The sequence below is a fragment of the Pteropus vampyrus genome, unplaced genomic scaffold, assembly GCF_000151845.1.
Source record: "Pteropus vampyrus isolate Shadow unplaced genomic scaffold, Pvam_2.0 Scaffold4, whole genome shotgun sequence".
Classification (NCBI taxonomy): domain Eukaryota; kingdom Metazoa; phylum Chordata; class Mammalia; order Chiroptera; family Pteropodidae; genus Pteropus; species Pteropus vampyrus.
Window position 1 is genome coordinate 1,013,971 of NW_011888785.1, and position 25,602 is coordinate 1,039,572.

At 39.2% G+C, this 25,602-nt stretch overlaps 1 protein-coding gene across 3 annotated transcripts in view; it reads right to left on the reverse strand.

Annotated features, from left to right (window-relative positions):
* The window catches only part of ITGB8 (integrin subunit beta 8), a 73,345-nt gene extending 56,267 nt beyond the window's left edge, over positions 1 to 17,078 (reverse strand). The window contains exon 1 of one of the 3 annotated variants that reach the window (XM_011362703.2): positions 16,003 to 17,077. In XM_011362703.2, the coding sequence (XP_011361005.1) occupies positions 16,003 to 16,129 (127 nt within the window). In that variant the 5' untranslated portion in view covers positions 16,130 to 17,077. Of the gene's footprint in view, positions 1 to 16,002 lie in introns of all 3 variants that reach the window. The other 2 variants (XM_011362712.2, XM_023532813.1) reach the window with 2 other exon arrangements.
* Positions 17,079 to 25,602: the final 8,524 nt, after the last annotated feature.

Consider the following 25,602-nt stretch of genomic DNA (forward strand, 5'->3'; position numbering starts at 1 on the left):
AGCAGCAAAGAGATACCCTATATTATAAAGACTTTTTTGTTCTACGTAAAAAAATAAAATAAAATAAAACTCAGAGTGAATTTTAGGTTATTTAGCATTTGATTTTCCTGTAATTACATCTTAAAGAGTAAAAAGATATTTATATTTGATTCTGCCACTTGAAAAATCAAGTCTATATATATACAATAGATAAAATTAGAGAAAATAAAAAATAAGTATTTATTAAGTGATTACTCTGTTTTGAATCCTGTACCAAGCACTTTATGTGTATTATCTTATTGAAATTTTATTCCTATGAGGAAAGCATTACCGTGTCCATTTTACAGATGGGGAACTAAACCTTCGGCAAAGTCTCATCCCAAAGTCACACAGCTAGTAAGTACAGACACCAAGTTTGAACCCAGTGCTGACTACAGAGCCTTTTCTCTTAAACACCGTCCTATATGCAGTAGAGAACACCACAAAGACAGTTATACCAAAGTATGATTTAAAAAACACTTGCTAATTGTACTATGATTTGTCCTTAATAATAATTCCCATGTAGGTCAAGATAATTCTTTCATACTAGTAGTATGTCATTACTTTTCCCATCATCAGTCTTACTTGAGAGATGAGGGTATTAGATTTCCTCCCACAGGATTGTTTTCTGTCCTTAGTGCCAAAGACCTCCCTAAATACTTCGATGCCCTTTTCAAAATTCATCTTATTTCCATGCACAAGGAAACTCTGAGTTTTCACACCAAAGCCCCAGCCTGAACGTTGTACCAACTGCCTGAATCAGATTGGTTGGCACTTTCTGAGCATGGGGGAGTGTTTCGCCTTTTACAACCGTGTTTCCCCAACCTCTTGCCAGGGGATGGCTGTGGGCTGCATGCTAACGAGGCAGAAGCACTTGAAATGGTGTTCGTAGTTGCTGTTTCCATTTGTGAGTTTCCAGTTCTGCCCTGGAATCCAAACCAGGAATAGGGAAGCCGGCAACTTGTTCTATTCTCTGCCTATCCTCTGACCTTGGCTTCATAATTTAAATTTGTTGTTTTTTTGCTTCCCTGCTGATGAAGTAGGGAAAATGCTCCTCTTTTTTATGTGGTGTATTCATCCACAGAGCTGTAAAAACACTTGAAAAAGCAGAATATGAATTATAATGACATGATGGGTGGAGAACATTTGCTTTATAGCATATATAATTCTGTTAATTTATGAGACTATTTTAAGATGCAATGTATTATAACATAATAGATTTATTTGAAAAGGCCATCCAAAACCCTATCAATTAAGTATATCAGTTGCCCAGTAATACAGAATCATTCACTGTTTTATGTTTTAACATTGTCAGCAAAGAAGCATAAGCAAAGTTTTGAGGGACGGAAGTGTTCTGTATGCAGATTGTTGCAGTAGTTTCACAGGTCTACACATTTGTCAGAACCCCTTGATAAACACTTTAAAAGATGCAGTTTCTTGACGTAAGTCATATCAATACATTTGATTTAATTTAGCATTGTAAATTTTACTTTTGGGCTCAGGCAAGGGAAATTCTGAATTCTAGTAAAAAAGTTTTCATTTATCTACCTTATGGGATAGAAATGTAATCTTCTATAATACTTTAATTACCTTAAACTATTTCAGTGAATAATTTCCCAGTTTAATTTTATTGGCTGATATTTGACTAGGTACTTCTTTATAGGTATATATCAGTTACCAGTGCTTTACCTCACAGTCTGCTTGCTCCTAAGAACAAGGATATTCTCTTACAGATCACAATGGAGTTGGTTAATTCAGGGCATTTAATATTCATATTATATCATGAACTAATCTATACTCCATATTATACTGTGAAATTCTCATTCCATATTCTTCATATTTTCCAAAATGGCCCAGCTACTATTTCTCCTTTATTAAATCTCAGCTTTATTGGAGTTCATCATTATGGGTAAATCTTCAACCAATGCTTTAATTTTCCCCTCACTCTCACTGGCTGCTTGTAGGGTCCTGCCCCACTTCCCACCGCCCAACAGTATCAGCTTTTGTTCTTGCAAAGTTCACAGCTCATATTTAACATGCCCTTCCCCACCTCGCCATCACCAGACACTTTTCTAAATTTTATAATGTATTTATCACCTTGCTGACGGTTTCTGCCTCATCAGATTCCATGTAATCACCCGAATCATCCCCACATCACCCTATTTCCATCTTGGACAGAGTCATTGGAAATCTCTGAAACCAGAGGAATGTGGCAGGGAATTCTCATGAGCTAAAAGGGGCCACTGGATCAAGAAACCATGAAAGAGTTCTTAGGCCCAAAGACCAAAGAGAAACAGAATGAGTGACAAATTCAGGCGGAGCTACAGGATAGGACAGAAGGCAGGCTCCTGAGCCAACAATTCTACATATAAAGTTGAAAATAAACAGAACTAGGTCAGACGCAAATGTTGTAGGTGCCTAGGTAAAAGCAAAAAAAAAAAAAAAAAAAAGGCATCTTAAGCAACAGCTTAAATCTTAGCATCTAAATCTGCCTTTAGAAGGCACTGTCATGGGCACATTAAGGATTGGGTCTCTTCTAAGAAAATTCCTTTCTTACCTCATGTAGCCCCTGGGTCTTGCTTTATTCATCTCTTATTGATTTTCCATCATCCTTTCTCACCTTTACTACTCTAATTCTTTCTCCTCAAATCCCCAAACACTTCCATCAATTCTTCGTACTTAAGATGTGACCCTAACCTTACCTTGATATTACCTAGACTATTTAAATTACTTTTTTTTAACTCAAAATTGTCTTTGTTCTCTTTTCAAAGGGAGGAGTTTTCCTCCTTGCCAGGATTATTCTGTCTAGTAAACTGCTCACTCCAAGACAGACAATAATTTCCTAATTTCATTTAGCAACTAGTATTTAGCAATGTTTAAATATCCCCTGTCTTTTAACAGTGAGTAGGCACTCTGTCCCTTCTTCCATTTTCACAACTAATTATCTTTTTATATCTTTGGCTTTTCTTACAACTCTCTAAACTACACTTTGTTGGCTTCATGAACTAACATGACTTTAAGTTTACCTCCTTGCATCTGATCACCAAACTAGTCTCTGCAATTCCAAGCTCTCACCCAAGTTTCTGTCTTGACTTTTCAACAACATGTTGGGCATCCCACTTAGACTCCTGTTGCAACCTCAAAGTCTGCAAGTGTCAAGTAAAAATCATCTTCCTATCCACCAGGAGCTCTTCTTGACCTGACTGACTTATTTCTGCTAATTACATTATTTTCCTGGTTATTCTGCTTTAAATCTTTGTTGTCAATCTTGACTCCTCCCTCTACCATAATCCCTGTAACCCGTCGGTCACCAAGACTTTTTTGCTTTTACCTAGGTATCCATAGCATTCATCTTTCCCTTAGTGGACGTCAACCCTCTTTAGACTCATTATTTATCACTTGTTTTGTTGATTGATTATTCACAACTTTTTCACAGTCTTTTACCTTGGGTATCTACCACTAAGATTCTTTATATACATCACTGCCAGATTCACTTCCTGATACACAGCCCTTAATATATCACATTACTACCCTACTAAACAATCAAATAAAAAGCTTTCAATGGTTTATTTCTTGCCACTTGAGTAGTAAAGTTCAACAAATCTATCTATAGCAAACTCTTGCTCCCTCACTTCTCCCAAGTGCCCTACATCATGACCAGTGTGCATGCGTCCCTGCCCTGCACGCAGGCATTTCCCCCTGTTGCAGCCCTTCCAGTTCTTCAGTATCCAGTTTAGACACGTATCTCACACATTTCTGCCAACATTTTTTTCCTGCTTTCTTCAGATGTAGCTGATCTCTCCACTTTCAAATCCTTTTAAAAATTTGCATCGTGATCCTTACATTCCACATTGAATTATAGTTACTTGTATGTATGTTATTTAGTTATTCGTGTTTTATTTAGTTAGTCATGTGTTTTGCAAGTGTGTATATAATTTACATGTGACATACATGAAAATATATTTAGCAAGAAGCAAATTTCCCCGGGGAGGAGATGACGTTAGGTTGTTTGGAAAGACTTCATCAAACCCTTTCAAAACATTGCTGGGTTGTGCCACCTTCTGGCAACCAGCTTCATAATCTGGGGTCAAGGGTCTCCCTGGGCATCCAAAGAAAGTCTGTCTCCCATTTGGCAGGAGATCAGGTAAAGTGAATCCCATCATACCAGAACTAAATCAGGCTTCCTCAGAACTCTTCCCTTCCTTTCATAGGAATGAAGAGCAAGCCTGAGAACCTCCTCCCCTCAGCAGTCAGAGCCTCACTGCCTCTATCTACCTTGAGTACACAAACACTGATCTTCTCCTCCTCTATGTCGACCCTTTAAGGAGTCTAAGACTTGCAGACGCCCCTCATTTTCCCTACGTGCTCTCGCCTCTATAGACTCTATACAATCTCTCTTCTTTCCCCATGGGCACTCCTTTACAACTCCAGAATCTCTCTCCTTCTGCTCTCCAAAATTCATAGTCCATTCCTTCTTGCTCTGACGAAACCTGGCCCTCCCCTGAGCACTGGCTTCTCTTGCTGTCCCCATGAACAATGGTTGATGTTTCTCCCACAACTTTCACAATGCTGGGCCTAGAGGCAGACAGCCCCGCTCCTTAGTTCTCATTGCCAATGCCAGAGCATTCTCCCTCCCTCATCCCTAACCCCATCGCAGCTTTTTACTCTGAACTTAGGTTATACCACTCTGAACCCAGGCATTTACTGACCCCATGGTGATGCCTTCTCATTTCTAGACAATTTTGACTCCTTGCTTATTATCACACTCTCCAGCAGTACTCTTATTTCAGTTCTTGGCAATTTTAGTAATATATGCAGATCATCTTTGCAATACCTGGATGCCTCACTTCCTTGTTCTCTTCTCCAATTATTCTGTCCTCCACTCTGATTTAGCTACTTGCTTCCATGGTCATTGCTTTAGACCTTGAAATTAGCAGTAACTGCAACCCATATTACCCTCTCTGAACACCACCTGTCTTTCAATCTCACTCACTCCTTCCAGGATCCAGACACCAACAATTTGCCACTTCCAGTCCTTTCATCTACGTCACATTTACATCTCCTTCTCCAGTACTCCTTACTCACCATCTGAGTTTGCTTTTTCTCTACAGAAGGTGCCAGATGTACAGCACCTTCTAGCTTGCCATACATTCTATTTATTTTGTCTAAGGTCTGCCTTCTCTCATTAGAATATAAACTCCATGAGGACAGATATTTCTGTTTGTTTTGTCCACTGCCCTGACCCTAGGGCTTACGGCAATATTTACTAGCACATTGTAGAGACTCAGTGCTTATTTGCTGAATGAGAGAATGCATGCATGTGTCCTCTGCATTGATCAAATTTGTCCTATGTTCTCTCATTCTCTCTTCTCTTTCTATCTGTCTCTGTCTCTTTATTTCTATGTCACTCTTGGGAAGCTTCTGTTACTCCTTCTGGCCATTCTCCCCAACACTCACATATAACACAATTTTTTTCAAAGTGGCAAAGCTTCTGTTACTCCTTCTGGCCATGCTCCCCAACACTCACATATAACACAATTTTTTTCAAAGTGGCAAAGTGAATTTTGCCACTTGATATCCCTACTTTACTCATTTGAGAAATCAATATGTATACTTCTGTTCTTCCTGTCTTTACACATTCATTTAATACTTTGTACTAATAGGTAAAAACAGTGCAAGTGATCATGTGTATCATTAGGATACAGGATACAGTCTGAATTTTGCTTTATGTTGATGCATTGTATGACAGTCTCTAGGAATATACTGTGCCTAAAAAGGTGAACCACATGTGTAGTAAAATCTAAGTAGTTGGAACCTTCAGTTACTCAAGCTATACACTTTAATTCTCTGCTAAAGCATAGGAAAAAATTAAAACTAAGTATTAATAAAGAGACTCAAGTTTCTGTCTTGGTGCCAGGACACATATGACCTGTCTGATTCTAAAGTCTAAAGCCCTGCAGCACTAATGACCTAGACCGCCCACCTGAGCCTCACCTCACTCCCTTGCGTCCTTGTGAACTGTGGGGAACTCACAGTTCCCCAGCCCAGCTGTCCCATTTGCATGGTATCTTACGTATCCTCTGTTCCCACAGCAATGGGCACAATGCCAAATGTACTGAGTAGGTGCTCAAGCATTACCTTTTGATTTATTGATATATACCAGTACCTATTGATAACTATGAGGCTTTCCTCAAATCTCAAAGTCTGAATGCTGTACTTACTGAGACAGGAAATTTTACAACTACATCTTTAAAAGATTTTCAAAGAAAGAGTCAAAATATGAGTGACCATGGATTTAATTAATTAAAATACCACCTTTCACATGCACTCTAGGTAACCTGGGTTTTACTAGAACTGTTTTTCACATTCTTATGGGCAGCTCTGTTAGTATTATTAAAAGATTTCTTGATTAGGAGGAAGAGGATGGGCAATAATTTGGTCAGAAGAGGAAAGGACATTATCATCTGGGAATAGAAAGCAGAAAATTCTACTTCTTAAGGATTTTGGAAGTTGTAATGATTTGGATGGCATCGATCCATCTATGACTTGTTTGGTAATTATGTCATACCTGCTTTGACCATGGCATTATTCAGGGTCTTAAAGATAAGTTACCTGTCTTGTGAAGCTTATAGAGTAACAGCAAAAACTGACATATGACAGAATCTTAACAAATATGCTATGAAAAGGAACCGGCAGAGTGCTATGGCAGCAGATGACTAGAATAAATCTCTTCAAGGGGAAACAGGGAAGGTCAGTGAAAACTTCCTTGAGGAATTCACCAGGTTCTTTTATTACATGATTGCCTCTCTCTTCTGTCTGGCTCCAAATGTATGCTGCCTGTTAGAAGTCACACAGTATTGTTAGGTTGCTACTGAGAGTCAGCCCGTTCAGACGGATTGGTAAAAGCTAGCCAAACAGCAGCAACCCATTCAGAGAAATGAAATCATCCCCCAACATCCAACACCCCAGGTCTAATTTTTGATATCCGAATCCCTCTGTTTTCTACTCAGCTTCCCCTTGTACCTCAGATCTCTTTTGTCTTCCGACACTTAATTATCCTTTTCAGGTGCAACCCCTATACTTCTGCTAGACTCCCAAGGCTGCCTTTTAAAATATACCATCGAGTATGATGATATTTGAATAGGAGCTACTCCCTCACCATGACTGAGGCTATAGGGCGCCTCTCTACCCTGCCAGACCCATGTTACAGATCCATTGAGTATGCAAGATAGGGCAGTTTATCTACTCCTTCTGGCCTGGAAGGCTCTGCTCTATCCCCAAATGACAACCAGACTCCAATGTCTGTTCCTAGGTTTCTGTTCTCACATGCAACATGAGTACCTTTGGCTATTGATTACCTCCTGGCAACCCCAAAACACCCAGATTTCCACCACACTTCACTTTTGCATGCCAACAAGTTAGAAAGAAGATGAAAGAAAGGACTCTTTCCAAATATGCCATGGGTATATAAGTTATGGGTAGTTTCTTCTAAGATTCTGGAATTCCCTGCCTCCCATTGCTCCTGTGATATCTCCTATGATCTTTTAGATGGGGCGGGGGGGTGTCACTGTATATCTGAGCACCGTCCAACAGCCTGCCTTGTATAACCAACTCATTTGGACCATCCTGAGCCACTTATTGTACAGCATCATGAAAACCCTAGAAAAGTGAGTTTGTGCTCTTAAGGGTTGAGTTCTTTGAGTGCCACTATACTGGCGAGGTGGGCTTCCAAAGTTTGGGTAATTCCATATTTCTTGAGATTTTGTGGGTGTTTAGTTCCCTGTTTATCAATAAAGACCCCTAACAATACCCTAAACTAGATTGACCAGTTAGTAGGTTTTCTGGTCAATCTAGTTTAGGGTATTGTTAGGGTATTGTTATGGCAGCTCTACAGAACCAGAAGTCTCAATTTCAATTGAGTACTCTGGAGCATGAATTCTTTAACATAGAACTAAAGCTCTTAATTTATCAACGGGTCAAGAAAACCCTGGTTACATGTGTGGGATTTTTTTTTTTTTAATAAGCCCAAAGAAATTGATAAGTACTCAATGTAGAAGGCAAAAAGCCATGCATTTGGGCAAGATTATAGAAGTCTGTCTTGTAGGGAAGAGGCGTATAACATCCAGTCATAGTTCTAACTGACTAAACATTTCTGCACTGCCAGGTAATTCAGTCAGAAGTAGCACTAGTCTTTTTCAGCTTCAAATTCAAGCATATCTCTGGGAGGCAATAATTTGTCCAAAAAGCCCTGATATCTGAATTTTCATAATGTCCATAAATCAACTTCTACCCCAACAAGTCTATCGCCAGATAACCTAGTCTGCAACCATGTTCTCAGAGAACGGTGACCTCTGACATCAGTGCTGTGCTGACCTCCGAGTAGCCAAGGGTCAGCCCTGGACATGCATATCAACACCATGTGCACCTAACAGGGAGCACAGGGCCTTATTCTCCAGCTGTTCTGAGTTGCCTGTAGCAGGGTAGTTACATGCTCAAGAACTCCCTCCCCTTCTCCTGCCGCATCTTTGTCCCATCAGGTGCTACCAAGGATTCTTTAAGTGGCCTGGATTCTTTAAGTGGCACCAAATAGGCTACACCCACTGAATTAAGGACTGATGCTAATTCCATCCTTATATTTCCATCATCAATCTCAGAGGTCAGGCACTGCGATCATATACATTGGCCCTCACTTTAGTGTGTGCACTGCCTCTGTGTGGTTGTGGTTGAAACATTCACCCAAAGGGACCTTTTTAACTAAAATTCAGGATGCCTGAAACTGACTCCCTTCTTGAATATCTTTTTCAGTGTTACTGTCTTTCAGATAAATTCTCTTGGAACTCGAGCCCCATGTATTATTTCTAGAGGGTTTTCTTTTGCAAATTATGGTCCACTTGTCCTCAATTCACCATAAAAATCCAAACCAAATGCACAAAAAGACAATAGAGCAATACCTTGGGAGGTATACGTCGTACTAAGAAAGAAACCGGCGAGGTCACTTTTCTGCCAATAATACAGTTCTGCTACAATGAGTTCTTTGTTTCCAACTAGAACAGCCAGTTCTACAGCAATTCCTGCACACCCCAAAACTTTAGTGCATTCTTTGTTCTTCTGCAGTTAATGAATACCTTTACAACACTAGGCGTAGGCAGCCCGGCCTTCTAGCCCCACTCAAGCAGGCAATTAGGAAAGATATTCTCTAGTTTAGCATTCCTTAAGGTACTTCCTATCAACCTAATCTTGCAGAAATTCGAATTTTATTTTTAATTATTTTCTTTGCTCGACCTCATAATATTCTAAAGCTCCTTTGAGGCATAGTGGTAATACCTCTTCCATAAGGATAAAGCTTTCCGCCCAGCTCCTTTCCCTACCCAGTATCTGTAATGCGTTACTAGGGAATTACAGTAAATATGTGGCCCTTATTGAAGTCAGAAAAAATTCTTGTACTTTGGGAAATGTGGTTCAATTCCAAGGACAGGACCTTAGTATCTCAGGACCTCAACTGTGGCTGCATTTTACCTTCAGCATATCTTGAAATATCAACTCTCTTTGTTCTAAAAGGAAGTTGGGCCCAAAACCATGCAAACATCAAAACATCCCTGGCCAAAAGCTCCTGCACACCCCACATACTTGATAAGGCATATTTGGCACATTTCTTCAGCGCTGACATATTTCCAATTTTTATCCATCTGTCTTCATTACTAGCCTTTCGCTCCACTTCCAAACTCGGTCTCTTCCATAAACTTTGGCTTGAACTAGTTGATAGCTACTCTGGTTCCTCACTCTGTACTACCTTGGGAACTGCGATTTGGCGTGGGGCCGGGGGGCTGGGGGGCAGTTCTCTAGAATAATCAAACTGTACCAGTACTGATCTAGAGTGGCCACAGACTTTGTCTTTGGCAAATGTAACAGTATTTGTTGATTAAAACAAACAAAACAACAAAGATACCTGGGAAAGAGAGATAACACATCTCAAAAACCACTAGAGTAATGATGGTTGGCTCATTGATAAGGTCAGCATGAAAGGCCCCTCTCTGAGACCTTATCTGCTATCTTAAAATATGAACTTTTAGTACTTTGAATAATAGCACTAAAAATAAAAGCATCTTTTAAAAACATCTTAAGAATATATATCCAATAAGACTACCATAATTTAACATTGCAATTTTAATTTAATGGCCTTATTCTTATTTCCTAAACTAATTTTAGTTGAAAATGCTTTTTAATAACTTAGGAAAGATAATTTTAATATGTGTTTAATATTAGTAGTTTCCTAGCAGAAATGATTCCAGTAGTTTTGTTGTTAGTTAAGATTGTTTTAGTTAAGTTATGAAATCCCAGTGGAAACAATTTTGACTTTCATTACATTTTTCTTTGATATGTAAATTATACTAATTTACTGTGAAAACAGAAAGGTGGTCACATTGTTTGGTTTTTAAATTGAAAAATAGTCCTTTTAGTTCATAAAGTATGGCAGTGTTTTTTCTACATATTCATTCACTTATAGGTATTAAATATATACCAGCTGAATAATTCAACCAAATTTGGCTAATGTATATCAGTAAAATGTTCTTTTCTTTAAGTTAACAAAGGGGAAAGAAGTAAAACTAAATTTAAAATATGCATATATTAGACTCTCACTGTAACACCATTTGCAAGAAAACAGAATTCAATGTAATCTGTACACATATCAGAGTTTACCAAAAGGCATTTAGTTACTAACATATAAAAGCAGCTTGTCATGAGATAGTTCTCCTTACACAATGGTCTCTGGTGCTTGCATTGTGTGTCACCCCCTTCCCATTAATATTTAAATGAATATGCAAGTCTACCACTAACTTTTTCAGGGCCAAAAAAGCAAGAGTACAAAAGGCAGTGGGTATAACAAGACTAATATTTAAGTTACAACCCAGGCTAAGAAACCATTAAGTAAAATAAGTTCTATTTTCCTAACTTGACAGATATACATTTATAATGCCCTAGGTCCAAATTTAGAATTTCATACTCTTTGGATTTCTGGTTGGGAACCTGGCAGTGTATAAAGGGTTGCCCCTCCAGCCCTTGATCTGCCTCTCTTCTCTCTCACGTTTAGCTTTATTCTGCATTGCAAGTAGCCTATCACTTACCCGCATGGACATGCCAGCCTGCATATCCAAGCTCTGTTTACTTCCCCTCTTCTAAGATTTGGCATATGGGTAGCCTGGTAATACCACAGGATGGTCCTGAAAGTTGTTTGGGGCTGTTTGGGCAGAGAATTCTGGAGATGATCTAGAAGAGGACTGAAGACCCTGGATAGGCATGCCCCATGGATTCCTTGCCTGTGGGGAGGGCCAGAGCAGGGTTGAGACTCCTCTACCCCTGGAAGATAGTCTGTAATAGTGATCGAGAGTGCAGAGTCAAACCCATGCAAGTCTGAATTCTGGTTCCATTACTTATTAGGTAAGAGATCTTCAAGAAGTTATTTAACGTCTTTTAAGTTTATTTACCTATAAAATGGGAATAATTAGAGTATATACTTCAGAGGGTGTTGAGTATTACAAGAATTATTTTCATTCCATATGCCCAGGAGGATGTCTGGCATATAAGAAATACTTTACAAATATTAACTGTCATAATTCTTTTAACTCTAAAACCCAGAACAGTGCCTGATACAAGGATGTAGGTGCTTTAAGGAAATCTGAATGAATAATTAAATGGATTAGAATAGTTTCCTTTTTATTACTTTCCTTAGAGTTTGGTTAAAAATAACTACAAATTCCAGTTTTTATAGCCTAAATAGAAGTCAGTTTTAAAATGTATATTTAGGTAAAGAATCAGGATTAATTTTCATACTTAATTATCAATAATAAAAATAATCATCACAGAAACTTTGAAAACAAAAGAAATTTGTAAAAAGTAGATTAAAAATAAGCAAATCTCTATTTTGATTTTTGCTAAAGATTTACCTATAAGGTCAGTGGACTGAGAAGGCAGAAACAAGTGTCTTCTGGTGTTAAACCTTTTATAATGGAACCTGCTTTTAAAGAAATCTATATTTCTTAAAGTTCAAATTCTAGTGAGGATCAGAGAAACAGCGATCAAGGATACTGCCAAAGTGTTACCCTGAGTTACTGGAGACTGACTGACCACTTACTCAGATGAAGAAGCATAAGAAAGAGGCAAGCTTGAGAAAGAAAATTGGAAGTTTGTTTCTAAATTTGTTAGGGTTAATTTTGCCTTTAGACATAGGCAGTTTGCTATACCCTCTAGAGATTGGATAAGAGGTCAGGGCTGGAGTTGTCGGCGTAGAAATGGCACTTAAGACCCAAGAGTGGATCAGTTCACCTGAGTACTTAGTATATATGAAGAAGAGAAAGTCCAAGGACTGAGTCCTGAGCAACTTTCACACTTGGAGGCTAGAACATGAGGAAGAACTGACATCCAAGATGGAGAAAGAGCTTAAACCAAGAAAAAGTGGGTCCAGGAGCCAAGGAAAGAAGTGTTTTGAAGTAGGGAGTGGTCAACAGTGTTAACTTGCTGACAGGTAATAGGTAAAGCAGAATGAAGACTATGAATTGGCCATCGGATTTGGCAATAGGGAGGTCACTGCAATTTTAACAGAGTTGTATAATTGCAGAGGTGATAAAGAATGGCCTATAGTGGATTCAAAGAGCAGGTGAGGAGAATTATCGAGACAGTAAGTATGGACAACTCATTCAAGAATTCTGGCTATAAAGGAGAGTGAGAAATAGAAGAAGTATTACAGCATATACGGATATTCATATGCTATAAGTGATCCAGTAGAGAGGAGAAAAACTGATGATTCGAGAGACAAGGGTAACAGTCCTTCCAACAAACTCAAACAAGGTATACCTGGTGTGATTCCACTGGGATAAAGTAAGTAACATTTGTCTGGGGAAGTAGATAGATCCGTGTTTTTTTCTTCATTTACATGCACACTAAAATGCTGTTACATATGCATATTTTTAAGAAAAAATATTTTTATTGGAGCCATAATAGAACCAATGAAAAGTAAATGGCTGAAACTATCTCTGCTTCTCTCCCTCACTTCCACATTCTTTCCAACAAAGATAGTGAACATTCTTGTGGCCCTAAATTTTAGCTAAAAAAAAAAAAAAAATTAATGATATGGGATTAGTGACTGTGTTCTTCTTCCAATAGTATTTTGATTTATTGAAATATTTAGGGTAAAATGATATGAGAGATTTGCTTCAAAATAATCTAGTTGCGGGAAAGAGATGAACTAGGTGGGAAGAGAGATGAAAGAAGTTGGCCCTCAGTTGATGCCTATCACTCAGGTGAAGCGGGTGATAGGTATACAGCGATTCCTTTACCATGCTCTCTGCTTCCATATGTGTAGGAAAATTTCCGTAATATAGAGTTAAAAATGGAAAGAAACATAGAGTAAATACCATGCTTATTCCAAAGAAATCCATTAAATGGGAAATTTCAGATAATTTGGTAAGAAGTGAATATTTGGGACTACAGAAATCTTTCTGGCATGTTTCATATCTTATCAGTTACTTTGCTTTCGTATAGAGCACGAACTTTTTTTTTTTCATCAGAAAGTGTCTCAGTTGCTTTAGGATAGAATTAATTTGGGTGCTTATTGTGTAAATAATTTGGAAGACCGGATTTTCAAAATGAAGGTTTGGTTCTCTTAAATATCCTCTTGCTTTAAGTAAGCATTGAGAAATCTGAGAACGGTTATGTTATGAAACAGTTACGTTGCACACGTTCTGATGTAAATATTAATCCAGCTGCTTGTTATTAAAAGAATAAAGAGTTGATTATGCACAAAAGGTGAAATTTCATTGCATAATGGTTACTTTTTAAAAAGAAATGGTGATTTTTGAAATTTGTCACTCTTGTATTGCTATATAAAAATTTAGTTAAAAAGATTTTTAACCTTTCAAAACTAACAAATGTAGAAACAACAATGTTGCTGCATTAGTTCTTCAGATATTAACCACTAGGTATTCTTTAGTGTTTTCCAGTTACTCATTAACCATTTTTTTTTAGTGTTATTGCTCTAATTGTCGGTAATTTCCACCAGGGAAAGTCGAAAACAAACTCCAATAATTTTCTTCTAGTTCAGAAAAATGTTTAGATTTTATTAACATTCTTCTTGCTCACTAAATATTTATTATTAAAAGTTCACTACGTATTTGGGCCCCCACAAATTCTACTTCAAAAATTAAGTCCAGGGTTGTGTTTTGCACAGTTTATGATTTCTTTTGTATGGCTTTATTGCTCTCAACATTTCCTTGGTGTAAACTACTGAACAAGGGAACAAGATTTCCTTTGTAACTGATACCTAAATTTCTATTCTGCTTTAAGCATCTAATTTGCACTGTGAAGACATATAATTTGAGACTTGTAGCTATATCACGAAAGTACAACAGTTTATGCTGATCTCTAATTTTCTGAGTTGTGCTGGCTATAATTTAAATTTTTTGCATGTTTTTAACTGCAGTGCAAACCAGTATACATCAGAAACCTTTGTATATTGACAGAGACTGGGAAAAGGATGCCTTGTTCTGATTTCAGATAAGCATTCCCTTTTCACAACTGCAGGTGCAAAGGAGCCCGTTCATAATATTCACTTCGAATAAGTACATGAGAACTTGACTAACCTTTACAAGCACAATGAATATTTTAAAATTATTACTATTATTATCCGATTATAGAGGCAAGTAGGACTTTTTTCTTCGCCTATTGGGAGCAAAATATACTCTGTTGACAGTTTTGGTCATTTTACTATTGTGTGTGTGCGTGCATGTGTTTACTAAATCTAGAAAAATACTTGGTCACTTATTAACACAGGATGGAGTTATGCTCAATGGAAAAATCTGCTGCAACAAATTCATGTTCCACTTAAGAGATAATTGATAATGAATGTTACTTTTTCCTTTGCCTTAAGTTTCACTTATTTTGAAATCAACACATAAGCCAAAATAACCACAAAATAAAAATTTACTCTAATTGCTCTCATTTCACATAACGGGGTACATCTCCTTTTGAAACAAATGTTAAGTAACTGCATATGCAACAAGTAAATGAAGCTAGCTGGATGTTTCCATCATAAACCCTTATTTATAAGATGACTCGCCATTTTAATTAGCTTCAGGCAAAAACCTGGCATATCAGTACAAAGCATCAGAGAGAATTTTAGTCTATAAACCAATTCCAACTCTCCTTCAACAGGAGAGGTCAGCGAAAGTCTCTAATAGAATTTAAGGGCTGGGTGGCCAAACACATAAAGTAATTTAAAAAAAAGACTATGATAATAATCATTGCATTGGCAAAAATAAATATATAAAACCAATAAGAGCTCATCCTAAATTGATAGTTATTATTATCACTTACTGTATGTTATACTGTTTACTCACAAGCCAGTAGTGCCACCTTACATTTACACATAATTCAAAAGTGCCAAAACACTTATACACTTTTCAATTCATTGAGGCTGAGCACTGTGATAGAAGAAACTCATATGCTGCCATTCTTTTCTCTCATGAACTCAAAAACAGAAGACTCATTCGTGTTATACAAGTCTATCCTCAGCCTTGAATCAAATGTAAGCTAATGGTTAGACCCACATGCTAGAAAGGTATACCTTTAAGGATATCTTTAAGGATACCCTCAAGGAAGGAGCAGAACCCCTAAACTGGCTTCTGTAATTAGGACCGCCCACCCTTTCGAACTTCCATTCTATTACTGCTTCCCCAGCATCCAGGAGCAACACACGGCTATGTCCTCCTATAATTAGTTATTGCTGTCACTCTGGGGCGGAAATGCTTGACACCTGGCCTCCCGCAGGCCGCATGCTATGGAGGACGCTGCTACACACCGCTCTCTGAAGTCCTCAGGGGAGATGGAGGGAGGCTGATACCGGGTGCCCTTACCTGGACGGGATGCTCTTCGTAACAGCCTAAGGCCTTTGGGGGAAGAGAAAACAAAAGAAAACAAACAAACAAAACTTACCACTTTGGCCCAGTCCAAGAACAACTGAAAATACCCAGGCCGCCCGGAGGAATGGGGCAGGACCAGGCCGGCAGTTTTGCAGACAGACAAATGCGGCAGTAAAAAATGCCAGGGCTGAGCGGCACATAATGCAAAGCAGCCTGCACCGTGCCCGCCGCCTGGCTGCTATTCGGATGCGCGCTCGCGCCTCCTGGGCGCACCTCGGGGCCCGCGGACCAAGTGTCGCTAGGACGTTTCCAGCAGGCCCGGCAGGCGGACCCTGCCGCGGGGAGCAACCGGTGCAGGTATGCTGGCCTGGACACCGCTCGGCATCTCAGGGCCCCCGTGGCCCTCCCAGTTCGGCACGGCGGGTCCCGAAATCTCCGCGAGAAGCACCTTCTCCGATGGCCAATGGCCTGGGGCGACGACGCGAGCGATGGCTCCGCAGCCCGCTCTGGGACAAAGAAAAGAGCTTTTGTTTCTCCCCAGCCGATGGGAATTCTGCTGCATAAATCAGCTTAGCGTAGAGCCAAACACAATCAAACCCAAACAAAGCCCGAAGCTGGGGGGAAAAACCAGCCTAATGTACATTCACTGAGTGATGCTTCATCTGTGGGAGGGGACGCCGGCGAGGCCGAGGGGGAAAAAGTCGATGGCGCATCAATCAGCGCGAGCTTCTTCCACAGGTGGGCAGGAAGGCCAACTCCACTTAGTTTCGGCTTTGCAGCCTGATTAGCTGAACAGCGGGGCAGAGTCAAAGCGGCAGCGTCCTAGCTGGTGAGGAAGAAAGCTCAGAGTGCCAGCAGCCAGGGGAGGGGGCTCTAGGAGCGCCCTAGAAGCCCCCGCCGGCTCCGGCGGACACAGAGCTGGGCATCGCAGCTCCCTACTCGGCCAGGAGTGGAGCGCACCGCGGCGAGCACAGGAGGGGAGGTTCCGTGGGGGAGCAGGAGCCCGGCCTCGTGGGGCGGGAGCTTCGTGCCCTCGTTCTTTTGGCCCCAGTGTGCGGCTCAGGCGTCCGGCTGTCCAGAGCCCGGACTGCTGGCGCGCTCTGGGGTGCACTCCGCGAGGATGCAAGGGAGGCGAGGCTGGTGGGGGACGGGAAGGAGTGGTCCTGCCCCGGCCCCGGGTGTGTGTGGGGGCTCCCAATGTGCTGATAGTTGGGTACGCTGGGGGCTGCAGTTGCTAGGAAACCGCCCCACGCCGCCGAACGCCTTGCCCCGGCCGCCCGCAGGCGAGGGGGTGGTTCGCAGCAGCAGCGTGGGCGGGACATTGGTAAGGCATGAAGTCACACCAGGGCCCACACTCGCTCTTTGTTTTGCTCACTCCAGCTCTCTCTCCCCCTTGGCTCTGATAGTTACCATTCCCGTCGTTCACAAGAACTCCTTATGCGTAGCCCCACAACAGGAATTGCACGCCCTGTTCCCTTTTCCTTTCTTTCCGCCCCTAATTCCTGCACCCCAACGCTCGCATAGCGGGTGTAGAGACTCTCAGCCCGAGTGGCAGCTGCGCGGAAACCCAGCCTCTCACTGCGGCGCTGCGCGCTCCTTTGTTCGGAGATACTGCTCGGCAGCTGCAAAGTGGAGTCCACGGGCCTCTCCCCGCCCCCAACACCCTCTGTTCCGCTGGTGCGCACTGCCCACTTTGTTTGCAGAGTTAGGAGCTCACTCTTCGCGGAGCTCACTCTTCGCCCCACCCCAAGACTGTCTGGCATCTCCCCAGCCCCTAGAAATGTGGGCCAGTCTGCAGAGATTGTATTCGGAGCTGCGGGCCGAAGTTTCTCGTGGCCGCCTTCTCCACTCGGAGCCTCAGCCCGGAGCTGGACAGTCCTGCTCTTTCCAGCGTCTGGTGGTGGCTTTGGGATTTTGCTAGTTATAATGAGTCTTTTGACTTTAAGCGTCACCTTTCCAATAAACGGAACAAAGAAGTTTCGAAGGGCGGCGAAGCAGGAGAGAGAAACTAGGAAAGGAGGTGGGAGGGTATTTCTACCTGCTCGGAGATCAGAAATTTAAGTGCAGGCGGGGAGCGGGTGTTTTGCTGTCAGGGAAGCTGCGCGCCCGCTTGAGTCGCGTCATTACCACGCTAGTCCCCGGGATTGAAAGCGAGGCGGCTTCCAGTCTGAGACAGGGCAATGCTTCTCTTTTTCCTCGAGGGGCAGGAGTGGTTCTCCCTGGTAAAAATCTGACCTCTCATTCTCCCACTAGTCCCCTGCTCGACCTCTTTCATGAAGCAGCCTCCTTTTACAGGCATTAGAGCAGTCCAGCCAGGTCAAGGTGAAATATGCTGGAGTTTCCCTCCTTCTTACGTGTTTAATAGTTTCCATCTCCATATTTGGAATAAAAAACAAGTAGGAGGCTTTCTCTCTCTTTTTTCTTTCTGTTTTCTAATTGTTAACTGAGTGAATGGAAAGTACCTGATTAATAAACCACAACATTGAAAAACTCCCCCTTTTCAGGTGTGGACTGCACTTTGAAGCCCACAGAATTAGCTAAGCAAAGCAGGAACCCAGTTGGAAAATTACAAGTGCCCTGGATCTGCAAAACAGGTTTTTTTGTTGTTGTTGGTTTTTTTTTTTTTTTGGTTTTTTTTTGTTGTTTGTTTTTTTGAGAGACAAAATGAATGATCCAAACCTGAAAAACTGGTACTTATAAACACAATTCCACTATCGGCAATGTACTCTAAATAGGTGGAATGAAATCCAGCTCAGTTTCATTATTTTCTTTCCTAGTTCCAAGTTTGAACAACTACAGTTTTACTTTCTGTGCTCTTAAGAACACAGAAGGGCCTGAAACGTGGCTGGATGGCGATAAGGACTTGAAATTTGAACACAAAATGAACATGTTTAGGCTTTGATTACCGACTTGTAGTGGGCAACATGAGTATTTTCCAAAGACTGCACAGTCCAATGGAATGCAGCCACCCTTGTGACAGCACAAGGATATAATAAAGGAAAAAAAGTCAATTCATAGTACTACAAAGATGTGCATGTAAGTGCACTCTATATTACAAAGAAAGACTTCCATAGTTTGTTTAATGAAGCCCAGGCAAATATATTTCAGGAAGCCGGTTTTATGGAGTTGTTAAAGAATAAGCACAGCACCATTTATCACTGCTTCCCAGTTGCAGAGAGGTTATAATTCTGGTAATCAAAATAAAATAAAACAGACTATCCCAGCTGTGAGACTGTGATCCTTGTAAGTTATTTACAAACAAGTTATCTGTACATTTTGAACGATAAAGATAAAAGTGAATTCTCTTGAACCCTACAAATCATTTGTAGGATTTTCTTACAGTAAATATAATGAGTGGCCTAGGAACAAAAAGTTTCCTTGTTTCTAATAAATGAGTTGGTCACCACAACTCCTTCTTTTTCCTGTAAGAAAATGTACAGCATATTACCTGAAAAATTCTAACAGAGAAAAAATGTTTCAGAAGATGTTGACTTGATTAATTCCTGTTTTTATCATGTTCTGCTCTCTTGCTTTGAAATTTCTGACAGCTAGTTTTTCATCATTTGTAGTAATGAGAACAAATGAAATTCACATAGTCTAAAAATAGCATTTTAGCAATTCATGCCAGCCTTCCTATCATCAGATTCTTTTAGTTGCTGATAAGTCATAAAATTAGATGAATTAAGTTTCTTTCCTACTCCTTTATCATTGATTTCTCACCAACTCATTTTATGGTGAGAAATGAATAAGCTATATAGCTGAATAGCAGAAATGAGAGAGACATCTGACAGAGTGCTCCTTTTAGTGTGTATTCAGCCTTGTAACTAGATTTTGTCCAAATTATTGACCTCACAGTTACAGCTAAAAGCATATTCCCACTTTCATATTACAGATGATGAGGTTATGTCCTGATAAAAATCATCATAAGTTGAAAATACCATAAGATGAAAATGCATTTCACACATGTAACCTACTGAACATCATAACTTAACTTAGCCTATTTTAAAAGTGCTCGGAACATTTATATTAACCTACAGTTGAGCAAAATCATCTAATGCAATGAATACACTGTTGTGTATCAGTTGTTTACCCTTGCAATCAGGTCATTGATTCATCAAGAGCTGTCACTGGCTGCAGCTGCCCAGCATCATGAGAGAGTATCATATTGCATATCACTCACCAAGGAAAAGATCAAAATTCAAAATTCAAGTACATTTTCTACTGAGTTCATATTGCTTTTATAACATCATAAAGTAAAAAAAAAAAAAAATATGTCACATCGTTGTAACTTGGGACTGCCTGTATATCTTTCTGAAATGAGTATTAGAGATATTCAATAGGTTTTAAGTAGATGTTTACCAGTTGTATATAAGCTTGCTTCATCTGTAGCTCTTAAGAGATGATGAATGGCCTAGATAATTATTGTGACTATGACTTCTAGCTCCTTCTGATAATAAAGAACATAAGCCACTGGAAGTTACTTTTCACTGAAATATTACATAAGGTAGGGTTCCTTATACTGTGGACAGAAGACTGCCTCCAACAGAATCACCTATAAAGTGATTCCTTACCTTTATTCCAGGAGATTCTGAATTCGTAGATCTTGTGTGGTGCCCAGAAATATGCTTTCTTACAGGTTTCTCAAATGGGTCTTTATGCAGTGAGGGTTAAGAACCCTACCATAATGGATTAATACAGAAGTTCCTCAAAGGCCTCTTGTATACTGATTGACAAACTCCATTATCAGTTGCAACGTCAAAGAAAAATGAACTGCTGGAGCCAATGTCTCTTCCTGAGGTATTCTGTGGATGCCTAACTCTATAAGATGTTAACGTTTTCAGAGACAAGACTTTCATAATTAAGTTTGGGAAATACTAAGTTAAAATTAAGTTATATCCTTTACTGAAGGATTTTCCAGAAACAAATAGACTGGCATGCAATTGGATTCTCCAAAGAAATAACCCTTTATTCAGGGAACATCTCACAACTTAATTTTCTGCAAAGCACACCTCTGAACTAATCCTATTTTACATATGTGGAAACTGAGAACCAGGTTAGTGAGGAGACTGACGTCACTTTAGGAGAATTACTGAGCAGGCATGAATCAGAGCTCTGATCCTGCTCCGCCACCTCATATCAGTGATGACTTTTGGTTTCAAGTAACAGAGTTGCAGATTGTGACTGCCATAAGTAAAAAAGGCAATGGTTGGAAGGAAATTGGGAGCTTACAGAATCAGCAGGAGGCTGAGAGCCCAGGATTGAAGAGGCCAGAAACCATGGGAGGCATAAGCAGTAGCAGTAAGTGGCCAGCAAACGAGAATGTTTTCTAAGCATTCCTTCATCTTTGGACCACTTGCCCACGATTTGGAATCCTGGTTGGAAATGTCTCATTTTCATGACTTCAGTCACATGTGAGTCCCCTGGCTTTCTGGGGATAGAGGGAAGAAGGAGGAGCTCTTGCCTTTGGCTTTCTCAGTAGAAAATCTAATACCGTTTTCCCTTGGGTTGATGAAGGGAGCCCTGAAAAGTGGCAAATGCTTATTGCTCACATATCCTAACTTCCATTGGCTACTGCTTTTAATTACAGTTGGATTTCAGGTAATGATGCAGCTTTAATTTAGCTACCTCACCACCTGTGCTTTGGGTTGCAGTATTAGTCATCTTCATGGGTACTTCCGAATGAAACATTTTATCTGTGCATAGTTCCATTTCAGCTTTCTGTTACACTTCTATAGCATGTGGCAAACTAATGCTTCTTTAGCTATTAACTCACTATCAGAATGATTATAGAGATGTGGTTTCTTAGCGTTATGAAATTCAGATGCTTTGTTGACTTTCCTGTGTCCTTCCATATGCCACTGGTTCATTCCACAGAGACAGAAGTGCTGGGGAGTGAACACTTTTCAACTAAGGACTGACCTGATGGGAAGTGAGGTATAAACACCCTAGTTCCCTTGCTCTTTGTATGGAATCACTTTGGGCCTTGTGTTCTACACGGTGCTTCTCAAACTATTTTTGGATCAGTTTTTTGTTTGTTTGTTTGTTTTTAATCCATCGCGAATGGGTACTTAAAAAAAGAAAATGAGTTATTTAAAAAATGGATGTCACAGAAATGTCAAATTGTTATAAAAGTTTCTAAATACTTTTGCTTTTTATACATTCTTTATCCTGAACCAGTCTCAAACAGTTCAGGGACCAGTATTGTCACACACCACGTTTTGAGTAATATTGAGCACTTTTGCCCCAGGTTCCCTGTAGGAGTAAGTGCAGTCACCCACAGTGACAACTATATTCAAACATGTCCTTCGTCGGCTGCCTTTCTCTCCCTCATTTCCCCACTGTTCCTGGTATCTTCTTGTCTCAGGATCCTCTTCTGAAGGAACCTAAACTAAGTAATAAATGAGGCCGGAAACTACTCTCGGGTGCCCTCCATGTGTGAATTTGAATTTTATTCTTGTCTAAGTAGAAGGCATCCCACAGAGTAAAAAGCACTAGGGCTTCGGAGTCTGACAAAACTAAGTTTGAATCTGCTCCTTAGTAGCTATAGAATCATGGGCAAGTTATTTAACTACCCTGAGCCTCAGTTTATTTATTTATACAATGATGAAATTAAAATAGGTACCAAAATTGCAAATTAAACAACAAAATACTGCTAAACTTTTATTAGAATGGCCAAAATCCCCAATACTGACAATACCAAATGCTAGCGAGGATGTGGAACGACAGGAACCCTCATTCGCTGATGGAAGGAATGCAAAATTGTATAGCCTCTTTGGAAGAGTTTGATGGTTTCTTATAAAACTAAACACTCTTACCATTCAACCCAGCAGTTACTCTCCTGGTATTTACTCAAGGGATTTGAAAACTTATACCCATACAAAATGTGCACATGGATGTTTGTAGCAGCTTTATTCATAATTGTCAAAACTCGGAAGCACTAAAATGTCCTTACATAGGTGAATGATTAAATAAACTGTGCATCCAGACAATAGAATATTATTCATAGATGAGTTATCTATGAGTTATCAAGCCATGAAAAGACATGGAAGAAACATAAATGCATATTGCTAAGGAAAAGAACCTAATGTAAAGAGGCCACATACTATATGATTCCAGTTATATGACATTCTAGAAAGGCAAAAATATGGAGACAATAAAAAGATGCTTGCCAGGGTAATGAGGGAGGGAAGGATCAATGAGTGGAACTCAGGGAATTTCTAGGGCAGTGAAACTACTCTATAATACTACAATGGTGGATACATACCATTGTACATTTGTCAAAATCCATAGAATGTATAACACGAAGAGTGAACTCTAACGTAAACTATGGCCTTTGGGTTATAATGATGTATCAGCATAGGTTCATATATTGTTACAAGTGTACTGCTTCTATGGGATGTTGACAGTGGGGGAGACTATGTTGGGAGAGGAGAGATAGTGGGTATACTGGAACTCTCTGTACTTACCATTTAATTTTGCTGTGAACCTAAAACCACTCCGAAAAATAGTCTGTAACACACACACACACACACACACACACACACACACACACACACACAAACTACCAAATAAGATACTGTGAGAATCAAAGGAGAGATCACGAATGAAACATTTTAGAATTCATCATATATTATCCCAAAGATTTTTGCAATGGTAAATTAGATTATTTTAATTTAATAATATAAACAACATTGAAAACACATAAATACTTATATCGACTTGCATATTGTCATAAAAATAACTTCACATATCTTTGGTTTTACTGAATACATAGCTTTCCTTTTCTGGTAACTATACAATTCTTTACCCACAGTAATAGATGTAGTGAGCATGTCTTTATATAGCAGCCTGTAATCCTAGCATTCTTTATGACAGTCTAGTTTTATGTCTCCTTAATCATAATTTTTCCACAATCTTTTCAGCTTGAAGTCATCCTTGACATAAAAACTATATGAAAGCTTCATTTTTTTTGTTCATGACAGGGACAACATACATAATACTGCCTATTATTTAAAATTTAACATGTTTAAATTTACATGTAGTCAGGAGGATAAATGAATATGTAGTAGGTTTTAAATATTATTAGTGTATTGCTCAGTACTCTAATTGTATAGCAATGTTAGGTAAGGGTCCACGGCTGGTTCTCCCAAATAAAGGTATCAGCAGACATTACAAAGGCAACATTTCACTGTTGACATAGTCATCTGTGGAGCCACAGTGGTATGTGGACTGATTTGCACTTTATTACACATCTAAGGGCCTTTCTGAACTTCAGTAACTCAGAGTGAGCCCACAACTAAAATTCTCCCTTTCAGCATTTTCTCATGATCACATCGCCTCTGGAGAATGAAGTCACTACAAAATTTAAATTATTCTAATCAAATTCTCATGGCATTTTTATACTTGGAATGCTTCCATTCTCAGCCCCCTTCTCCAATTTCAAAATTTCTTCATGTTTCACCTTGAAGAATGTGACCTTGTAACATAGTGAGGAAATTCTTTGTAAATTAGGCACAGGATATTCAACTTAAACATTCATTTAATAAATATGTAAATGTTTATTGAACATTTTGTATGTGCAAAGTGATAGATCCTATAGAAAATGCAAGCATCAGTAAAATCCAATTCTCAAAGATATAACATGATTTGGAAATAAAATATAATAATAAGAAGAAAGATGACAGAGTTGGTAAATAAAATAGCTCAGAAATATATCCTAATATCAATAATAATTTAATATGCTTTGAAATCAATGAAGAGGGAATAAATAATAGTGTTGTGACAATTGTTAACTATTTGGAAAAAATATTAATTTAGAAACTTTATATCAAAATACATTCACAATAGATTCAAGGGTTAAGTGTAAAACTACAAAACTACATATATCATTTTTTCTAGTATTAGTAATAAAAGTTTTCTCTAAGTGTAAAAATAATTTATCTAATTACAAAAGAACAAGTCGACACATTCGATGATTTCTTAAAAACTTAGGTGTTTATAAATATTTCAGAAACTGGTAAAATACATACCATAGAAGAGGTTCATACAAATAAATCAGAAAATATTTAGTCTACAATAAATGAATGTGCAAAGAGCATCAGCATATGATTCAAGAATAGGGAATACAAATACTTAAAATGTGGAGAAAGTTCAGCTTCATCAGTTATCAAAAAATACTAATTAAAAAACTGAGATGCCATGTTTACCCATTAAACACTCAGATTCTTCAAAATGACAATACTTAATGCTAATAATCAGGAGTTGAAATAGGAACTAAAATATTTGTAATGCTAATCTCGTGTCTGGGAAGTTAGTCCTCTAAAGATTCAGAAATACAAGAAAATTATAAAGATGCACATTTCAGTATGATACACAGTCAGAACAAAAAATGCATATTATATTTTCCGTCATTCAAATCCTTTTCAAACTAAAGTAGCAGAGATTATCAAGTTTTTAAATGTGTCCTAGGTATCAGTGTTCTCTCTTAGAGATGTATGCTACCTAACCCCTGTCTTTCACTAGTTAACAAATTATGTTGATCTCACTTTGTGAAGTGTCTTCAGTCTTTTTCTTCCTATTTAATCCCTTTACTGCTGTCTTAGTTCAGGCTTTTCTCTTTCTTCTCTTAAATTCCCAGCCATCTCATCTTCATGGTGCTTTGAGAGTTTTTCTT